Below are 10,261 nucleotides of genomic sequence, written 5' to 3'. Positions count from 1 at the left end.
CACTAGGAAAAAAAAAAAAAGGGAGGAAAAGTTTGAACTGAAAGAAAAAAAAAATTAAGAGCAACCTATGAAAAGGATCTGGGTAGCAGCCATTGGGATAATGTAGTGTCTCTTGGCATATTTTTTTGGCATCTGCAGTTTGAGGAAAGCAGGGTGAAAAAAGGGAAGGAAAGGAGGAAGGACAATGGCACATGGCATTTCAAAGTAAAGGACTTCTGTGTGTCTTGGCCCTTGCCTTACTGACTTCTGTACAGTTCACTGAGCAACCAAGCTGTGGCTGAAGGTAGAAATCCAAAAAAAAAAAAAAAAAAAAAGACACTTAACCGTTAGATGGGCATCCACTGTCCCAGCCCAAAGTGAGGCAAAACAATATATTTGTATAAAAAAAACCTCTACGTGTGTATCCAGAGCAATACACTTAAAACCACAGTATTAATACTTATAATCCTTCAGCAAAAACTACAAACTGTTAAATTAAGCTGATGTTGATGGCTTAAATTGAATGACAATTGTCCTGACTATCATTTGAGAGAAAAACTTGACGAAGAATGGAACTAGGATAAAGGCCATTGTAATGTGGGAAAAATCAGGAGGAAGGGATGGGTTAGGAAAAAGAAAATCAGCTTCATTTTGCTCAATAGAAAAGAAGAGGGGAGAGAGAGAGAGAGAGAGGAAGAAACAGCTCTTTGTGAGTGTATGACTGAGAATTTAAAATACATTGAGTCACAAGGTTTTGCCTAAAAAAAAGAGAGGAAATGTGCTGGGACTGTACTTCAGCATCCTGTTTTTCCTCTGAATAGTTTAAATAAAATCATAATATTTACTACAAACTCTGTGGACACGCTCACACAGAGTCCAGGACGGCAATAAATTAGTATTATGCAAATTGTTTTCCACAGAAATACAGTCCCTCTTGTATAGCTTCAATAGCCCACCAGGGAAGGGAAGGGCGGTGTCAAGGAGGCACAATTAGACCAGATTGTACTCCTTCAGGTTCAATTGGAGGATGGTGTCTTTGACGGCGGCAAAGACAAAGCGGATGTTCTCGGTGTCTGTGGCGCATGTGAAATGGGAGTAGATAATTTTGTCACTGTCTGGATTCAGGTCCACGAACATCTTCAGGATGAATTCTCGAGCTGCCTGGGCATCTCGCTGGGGTCCTGTTGGCCAAGGGAGGAAAGGGACATTTGTCAGCTGATCTGTTAAGGCATTTGCTCAGTAAATGTTTACTGATGCTCACAAAGACCTCTTCAGTGCAGATGTGATCTGTTATAAGCATCTTCCTCAACACTACTATGTGTAATTGCTCCTCTTTGTCACTTTACCTGCCCATCCATTCATCTCCATCCATCCACAGAATGTGATTAGGTGAAAACAGGCAGAGAGCTTGAAGGGCAGGCTACGTCTAGCTCTGATTCTTTGGGAGATAGGGAGCCACAGCAGAATCTTCAGTAGGGGTGTGATTAGTTTACTTCTGTTGGACTGAGTTTAACTGCGCTGGTTTCAGCTGCATGATAAGCATGGGTACAACATAACTGCCTCAGGCTCTCTTGTCAATCTGCCCCCCTGTGTCTCCCCTCCCCCACTCCATGATGGATCATTTTACATTCTCCAGACTGAAATCTCTCTCAGAATACAAAACCTGTTCCTTAAGGTCTGCTCCATCTACAGCTGTCCTCTGTAGCCTCACTTCTGGTGTTTCTGAGCAAACCACATTTAAGAGAATTCTATTCACTACGTGTGATGATTTAAAAAGTTGGTTTACATTTTCTTACATTTATCCAGGGTCTCTTATGTGCCAAGCACTGTCTTAGAAGGATTATGGTACATTTATCAGTATATATGAAGAACTTATTTAATAATTTTGCAACAGATTCTTAGATATGACACCAAAGTCACAGGCAACAAAAGAGAAAACAGATCAATTGGACTTCATCAAAATTAAGAACTTTTGTATATCAAAGGACATCAAGAAAGTAAAAAGACAACCTACACACTCTGCTGTACAGCAGTAATTAACACAACATTGTAATTCAACTATACTTCAATAAAAAATAAAAAAAAAAGAATGACAAAAAAAGACAACCTACAGAATGGGAGAAAATATTTGCAAATCACATATCTGCTAAGGGGGTAAATATTCAGAATATACCAAGAACTTCTACGATTCAACAATAAAAAGACAACCTGATAAAAAGATGGGCAAAGGACTTGAATAAATATTTCTTTCAGGAAGATATATAAATGGCCAATAAGCACATGAAAAGACGCTCAACATCATTAGGGAATGCAAATCAAAATCACAATAAGATACCACTTCATATCTACTAGAATGGCTATAATCAAATCAAGTGGAAAATAACAAGTGTTAGTAAGCATGTGGAGGAATCTGAACCCTTGTGCATTGTTGCTGAGAATGTAAAATGGAAAACAGTTTGATGGTTCCTCAAAACTCTAAACACAGACTTATCCATATGAGCCAGCAATTCCACTCCTAGGTATATACCCAAAAGAATTGAAAGCAGGGACTCTAACAGATACTTGTACACCAATTTTCATTGCTGCATTATTCATAATAGCCAAAAGGTGGAAACAACCCAAGGATCCATCAACAGGAATGGATAAACAAAAGGTAGTATATACATACAATGGAATATTATTCAGCCATAAAAATAAAGTTCTGATAGATGCCACAACATGTATGAACCTTAAACACTATATCAAGTAAAATAAGTCAGACACAAAACGACAAATATTGTACGATTCCACTTATATGAAGTACCTAGATTAGGCACATTTATAGAGACAGAAAGTAGATTAGAGGTTACCAGAGGCTAGGAGGAGGAGAAAAGGGGAGTTATTGCTTAATGAGTACAGAATTTGTTTGGGGTGATGATAAAGTTGTGGGAATAGTGATGGCTGCAAAGCACTGTGAGTGTAATTATAATATCAATGAATTGCATGCTTAAAAATGGTTAAAATGGCAGCAAATTTTACGTTACATATATTTTACCATAATTAAAAAAATTAACATAACATACCAAAAAGCACTGAATTATATGCTTTAAATGGGTGGATTTTAAATGGTATATGAATTATATCTCAATAGAGCGTAATAGATCACTAAAACACCACCACCACCTATCAAGGATTGAGCACCTTTATCATATGCGTCTTTGTGGCACTATACATCGGCATTTCTCCCATTTTTTCCGCTTCTGTACCATGAAAGAAGGTCTTGTGCTATAGCCTCCACTCCTCCTCTCTCAGAAGACCCTCTCGGGAGTCACAGCTTAGATTTTTTTCTATCAGTATTGTTATCTACTGGTTGGGACAAAGAAATCTTTGAAATTTCTACCGAGGGCCTGCAGATTCTAACAAAATGCACCGTGAGTTTCAGACAGCCAACCTGAAAACTTTTCAAACCAATCTTACTGCAAATAACTTTATATCCAACATTGCTGGAAACTGGGAGAAAGAGCCATGAAAACGGATCATTCTCATTTGTACAATTTACAAAAGGAATGTTTGAATTTCTAACTTCAGAGCCCAGAATTGAAATTTTTGTCAGTGATTAAGAAGGCTGGCATCATAATGAATTAAAAACTTCCACAATTACAAATATGTAATATATATAATCACTTAATGTCCTAGCTTATTCGATGTACTTATTGTTAACTTAATAATTCCATAGCAGTAATAAAAATATTTAAAACCAGGACTAATAGATTGTTAGAACTGGTGCAGCCTCTCATTTTCATAAAAGAACACTATCTTTCTGGCTTATGAATGAATTTTGTACTTATTCTTTTTGGGAAAGAAAGGTCTACTTTTTTTTTTTCTAACTCTAAAGTATATCAGAACAAGACTCAAGTTCACTGAAGAGCACTTGGAGCCTGTTATGTTTTTAAGCATAATTTGCTATTTGAATAAACATAAACTACAAAGAAATCCTTATAGCCATCATAGCAGTAACAGAATTCCATAGTCTCTATGGACAATTTTGCAATTCAAGTCCATGTAGAAATGGTAGTTTTCCTTCCCGAAGAGAAATACAGAAATGGCATTCATTACAATGAAGACCTTGTAAGTGCAGAAATGTGGAAGTGTGAAATTTAGAATACTATAAACATGTTTATGATAAAAATATCACTGCAGAGTGGGCCTAGAATTTTTTCTGTCTTAGCTCATCTTACAAGGGCTTGAAGTCTCCTGGAATGACAGCTGTGTTTGCTTTATGAATAATAATCAGTGTCTGTCTTTCTTTTTCCACGGCCAAGTTTCCTGTATGCGTTACGTGTATTACTGGGGGAGATGGACAGTAAAAAACATCTTGGGATTTAAAGATAGTCGCAATGGGCACATGTTAGAAGGAAGATGCTCACGCTCATAGTGATGGGATATCTGGGGAAATTACTGGCCAAAGGAGATGTGTAAAGAGATTAGGAAGACGCTGCACAGAGAGGGAGAACAGTACTCCTAACACGTGTCGTACTGCAGGAAACCAACCCCGGTGTGCTGTGCGTGCTGCCGCCTCATGCACCGTGAGCCTCGGTGGGTCTGCTCTGTAGGGCCGTGCTGCCTCTGTCCTCCCATGTGCAAGCATATCACGAAAACATGCTGGCCTGTAGGCGGGTGCTGCGTTGGGAGGTGCGGGTCATTTCCCATCCGTGGATTCTCACCAAGTTCTGAGAAAAACTACAAAGAGCCTCTCCTTCCAGGTGTGTGAGGCAAGCATGCGTGTTTGGGTGTAAGCCGGATGCTTCGTGCCCATCTTATTTGGGCAGATCTCATGTTTAAGGAGCCAGCCTGTTGCCGTGGGAGAGAACTAACACAAAGTTATTTCCTTCCACAGTTCCTCAGGAGCACTGAGGACTCCAGGCTCTGGCGCTTGTGACGTGGTGGCAGGTGAGCGGCAAAGTAAAAGGAGGAAAAGAGAATACACTGTCTAGGCTGGGCAAGTATCGTTTTAAAGGAACCTCAAAGCACAAAGGAAAATGTACTTGGACAGAGGATGGGCACACACTGCTACCAAAAACAGTTACTATCTCTAATACCTGACAACATCCCCACATGGTAGAGTCAGCAACGCTTAGAATCTTATATGTATCTGAGAAGGGAACTTCATTGAACGTGTAACGTTCCCCTTCCGAGAGCAGCGCCATACCAAATGCATGTGTGATGAAAAGATGAATAAAACTCCATCCTCGATGTGTCTGTGTCTTCAGAGAAAGCTATGAGGCCAAACTGAATATTAGTTTTGAAGCAATTACCATTGAGGGAGTTTGCAAAACAGAAACACTGCTGAGCTGACATCCAAGCCAGGTACCCTTTGCTGATAATGTACTTTTAAAAAATAGCCCGTTCTCTTACTGTTGCACCTCTGTAATAGGTACTTTTGGGTTTGTGCTCTTCTCTGTGCCAGGCACTGTGCTAAGTAACTTACATAGGTGATTCCATTCAATTCTCTTTTACTCAGGAAGAAACTCAGTGGTTGAGTAAACTTGTCCGAGGCACCATAGCTGGTAAGTGGCAGTGCTGGTTCTCTGTGACATTCAGAGCTTGTCCTCTTACCTGCTGTTCGTCTAGATCTGGGTTTGGCAAACTTCTCTGTTAAAGGACCAGAGAGTAAATATTTTCGGCTTTGTGGGCCACTTGAGCTCTGTCACAACTACTCAGTTCTGCTGTTGTAGCATAAAAGTGGTCAGACAGTATATAAATGAATGGCTGTTTCAATAAAACTTGATTTATATAAAAAGAGGCGGCAGGCCGTAGTTAGCCACTCCTAACCTAGACTTGAGCACGTATGGGGAGATGGGTGTGGACTGGGCACGGAAGTTCTTACAGGGCAGTGGCTGTGACTCTTTCACCTGTTTCAGAGTGGCTGCGTGTGGATGCATTTTGTTACCAATCATCTATCAACAAGTATTTCTCGGAAGGGGTTGGGTGTCATGCCCGATCATCCAGGATTTCACAGTCTAGTTGAGGAGGCAAGATTTGTTTATAAGAAGGAAGTAGGGCTTCCCTGGTGGCGCAGTGGTTGAGAATCTGCCTGCCAATGCAGGGGACACGGGTTCGAGCCCTGGTCTGGAAGATCCCACATGCCGCGGAGCAACTATGCCCGTGAGCCACAACTACTGAGCCTGCGCGTTTGGAGCCTGTGCTCCGCAACAAGAGAGGCCGTGACAGTGAGAGGCCTGTGCACCGCGATGAAGAGTGGCCCCCGCTTGCCGCAACTAGAGAAAGCCCTCGCACAGAAACGAAGACCCAACACAGCCAAAAATAAATGAATAAATAAATAAAATTAAAAAAAAAAAAAGGAAGTAAATAATGCAAAGTGCATACATATGAGTACTGAAGTGGGTGCTACAGACCCTAAGTGCTATAGGAAGAGCTTAAAGGATGGGTGCCGTCCCTTAGGATGATGGGGCTTCATGGGGTCATGAAGCCCCCCAAAAGTAAATATTTGCTAAATATTCACCGTGTGTCAGGCATCAGGCTAAAATGTCACAATATGTTATCTATTACAGTGTACAAAACATAAGTTTGGTCCTAAAGCCCAGAGCAACTAAATGACTTGATCACGGTTCTACAAACAGGAAATATCAGAACTGGGATTTGAATCTGGGTAGATCGACTTCAGACCATGGGCTCTTGACCACAATGTCGTTTTCTCTCTAGAGAGAGGCAGAGGCAGACTGTTACCAAACGAAAGGGAGATCAAGAGGGAACTATAACGGTTGACACACAATTAGTCAAAACTAGGGGATTGTTCCCTTCCTTTGAACAGCAAAAGAAAATAACTTCTTATATGCTTTGAAATAACTATAACTTTCAGCATTGTCGGGGTATGAAACATTTCAGGTCGTCGTTAAAAGACAGGACAAACAAGAATTCGTACTCCATCAATCACAACGTGCAGGCTTCTGAGGGCAGAGGCAGTGACGGTGCACTGTCGTGTGTCGGCTCGGGCACTGGTCTCGGAAGGCGGGCGGAACGTGTCCCTAGCTACTGGGCGGGCGGAAGAGTGCTGACTTACCATCATATTCTGGGAAGTAGTCAACTAGGTGGGAATACATAATTTTCTCCTCTAGAAGGTCTTTCTTGTTTAAGAACAGAATAACTGAGGAGTTCTGGAACCAGGGATACGTGATAATTGTTCTAAAGAGTGCTTTGCTTTCCTCCATTCGGTTCTGAAAAAAATCATCAGAAAAACAAGGCGTGAATTACATGATTACTCAGTCTGTGAATTGTTTGTTTTGTAAGTCCAACCCATCTTTGGTATGCATTCAGTTTCTGTGGCCCTGGGCTGGGCTGTAGCAGCTTTTATCAGGATTTACATGCAAAAGGCTCAGCAGCTCTTTTCATTAGGCAAACTCTCAGGTTGACAATCGGAAGAGAATAATAATAATAAACACCTGCTGAAATAACTCTTAAGGTTGAAAGAGAATCATCAAAGGCTGAAGAATCATGCATCTGGCACACTGTCACAAAAGTCCACCAAGAATTATTCATTCATGGCCAAATACTTAAGATCTGAATTAAGAACAAAGTACCAGGCTTCATTTTGCATTTCTTAAGCTGTGTGTACTTGGGGCTTCACTATTAGTTCTATTTCATAACAATCAAGTTACTTAGGGGGCTTCCCTGGTGGTGCATCGGTTAAGAATCCGCCTGCCAATGCAGGGGACACAGGTTCGAGCCCTGGTCCGGGAAGACCCCACATGCCGCGGAGCAACTAAGCCCGTGCGCCACAACTACTGAGACTGCGCTCTAGAGCCCACGAAGCCCACGTGTCCTAGAGCCCGTGCTCCGCAACAAGAGAAGTCACCGCAATGAGAAGCCCGCGCACCGCAACGAAAAGTAGCCCCCGCTCGCCGCAACTAGAGAAAGCCTGCGTGCAGCAACGAAGACCCAACGCAGCCAAAAATAAATAAGAACAACAAAAAACCCCCCCACAAAGTTACTTAATTCTTTGCCCAAAGTGCATCTGTATTCTTAGAATTATTACTACTTACTTTACAAATATATACATTCCCTGATTAGAAAAACATATGGAAAAATATTTTTAGATCACACATTTCCTATTTATCAGAACACACTTTCTCCCTAAGTTTCACTATAATTTTAATACAGAACTGTGGACATATACATAGTAATTACTTGGAGATAAAAATGTAATATTTCTCACCACCCTCAGTGTTGGTGAGAAATTATTCTCACCTGAAACCATCATCAAGCCACGCTTGGTAACAAAATCTCAACGGATTCTCAAGGAATTAGTCAGCCTGGTCTTAAAAACAAAGATACTAATCAAAGTTACTCTTGAGACTCACCAGCCAATAGCTAGAGAGCCTCCTAGTTTAGCCCACATCTATTCACCAGCTTCCTTCTACAGACACACTTGCTTCTAAATCATTCCCATCCTCAGGTCACGGACAAAGGCAGCACATTTGGAGAGTCCTCCTTTCCCTGGTGCACGGGCACACTTCTTCTCCCAGGGAACACTCTCCAACCCCCTGACTTAGTTCTACGTGTTATGACCAAGTCTGGGGCAATGGAAAAGCCTGCTGGGGATTGAGCCCACCTCCACTGCTACCAGGTGGGTCAGTGGTCTAAGCCAGAGCATCCTATTCGCCTGGTACGTGCGTGGGCTGATTCAGGGCTGGGCTCTGAATCCAGGCTCATGTCACTCGGAGTATTGCTTCCCTGGTTTCGGGTCATCAGTGTAGCCAAGCTACTCAACCGGTGTAATTAACCCCAGGATTTTTGCTAAGAGCTCTGGAACAGAGAACCCTGCTTTCATCAAGAAAATGGAAGAGGCATTGTATAGCCTCGAGCTTCTAGCAACCATCTTGCAACAGGGAGAAAAAGAAACCAGGTTTTAACTTCTTGGTCAAACCATGCCTGAACTTGGTTATGCCTCTGGATTTTTTGGTAACATGAGCCAATTAAGTACCCTTTAGTTTTTAAGCTAGTTTGAACTGTATTTTTCTGGTTCTTATTATATATAAAATGCTTCTCAGAGAAGGACAAGTATCATATGATATCACTTATATGCAGAATCTAAAAAAAAAATGATGCAAACGAACTTATTTACAAAACAGAAACAGACTCACAGACGTAGAGAACGAATTTACAGTTAGCGGGGGGAAGACTGGGAGGGAGGGACAGATTGGGAGTTTGGGACTGACACGTACACAGTGCTACATTTAAAATAGACAACCAACAAAGACCAAACTTATAGCACAGGGAGCTCTGCTCAATACTCTGTAACAACCTAAATGGGAAAATAATTTGAAAAAGAATAGATACATGTATATGTATAACTGAATGACTTTGCTGTACACCTGAAACTAACACAACATTGTTAATCAACTCTACACTAATAATAAAATAAAAATTAAAAAAAAAGTGCTTCTAATTGATATACCTGGATCCACCTCACTCTCAATTTCTAAAAGGAAATTGAATGAATGATGTTTGAAGGATGACCATGAAGACTAAGGCTCCAAGCTGTTAACACGTTCTGCTCAGCTTTTGCCTTCCTGATGTAGAATGTGTCCTGAGTTTCATAGTGCAGCATTATGGAGGCCAAGTACACTCCTCTGCATTACCCTTGGACTGCTGTTCCAGGAAATCTCCGGGAAACTGAGCTCACCAAGCACAATTTTCTAGATCCAGAATATGTCTTGCTCTTTTCGTCTATAAAGTGTGCCGACTCAAATCAGGTTGAAGAGGCCCACTTTTCAAAAGGAGATCTTTACCAAATCTGGTAAAGTCGATCGCCACCAACTGAAACTGAGCAGGACCCTGTGGGGCTCCTGGGCACGGAAGCCCTTCTGTGTCCCCCATTTCTTGTTTGTAGGGAATAGGCTTCAGCCTCCATGACCCTCCCAGAGTTCTAAAGGACAGGTTCAAACAGTTGCTAATCAGGGAAGGGACGGGATGCAGAGACAAGGGAGGAGCAGTCAGGAAACAACAGTGCAGCCTTGGGACAGGGTCCTGGTTCCTCCTCGCCTCAAGGGATACACATAACGATATCTTTGAGCTCTTCTGCAGAACTAAAACCCCCAACAAACGGAAGATGTTAACTACTTGATGAAGCATTCTTCATTCCAGAGAGAAGGTTGCAGTTTGAGAACCCTGAGAACCAGAGAAGCTCATCAGGAGACCACCTGGGGCCAGATTAAAGGAATGCAGGCCCTGCACACACCCCTGAAACACTGCTACAAAACTCCTCACCAAATCCCCCTGGGTT

The 10,261-nt window shown here is 41.7% G+C and overlaps 1 protein-coding gene across 1 annotated transcript in view; it reads right to left on the bottom strand.

Moving 5' to 3' along the window:
- Positions 1-571: 571 nt before the first annotated feature.
- The window catches only part of GNAQ (G protein subunit alpha q), a 280,233-nt gene continuing 270,543 nt past the window's right edge, over positions 572-10,261 (bottom strand). Inside the window, exons 6-7 of the mRNA XM_061200324.1 lie at positions 7,040-7,193; positions 572-1,160 (exon numbers count right to left, since the gene is read on the bottom strand). Of these exons, the coding sequence (XP_061056307.1) occupies positions 970-1,160; positions 7,040-7,193 (345 nt within the window). The 3' untranslated portion in view covers positions 572-969. The remainder of the gene's footprint in view (positions 1,161-7,039; positions 7,194-10,261) is intronic.

Source organism: Eubalaena glacialis, chromosome 9 (assembly GCF_028564815.1).
Source record: "Eubalaena glacialis isolate mEubGla1 chromosome 9, mEubGla1.1.hap2.+ XY, whole genome shotgun sequence".
In the NCBI taxonomy this organism is placed as follows: Eukaryota; Metazoa; Chordata; class Mammalia; order Artiodactyla; family Balaenidae; genus Eubalaena; species Eubalaena glacialis.
The sequence above is the reverse complement of the archived record's forward strand: the minus strand, read 5'-3'. Positions and strand labels throughout refer to the sequence as shown.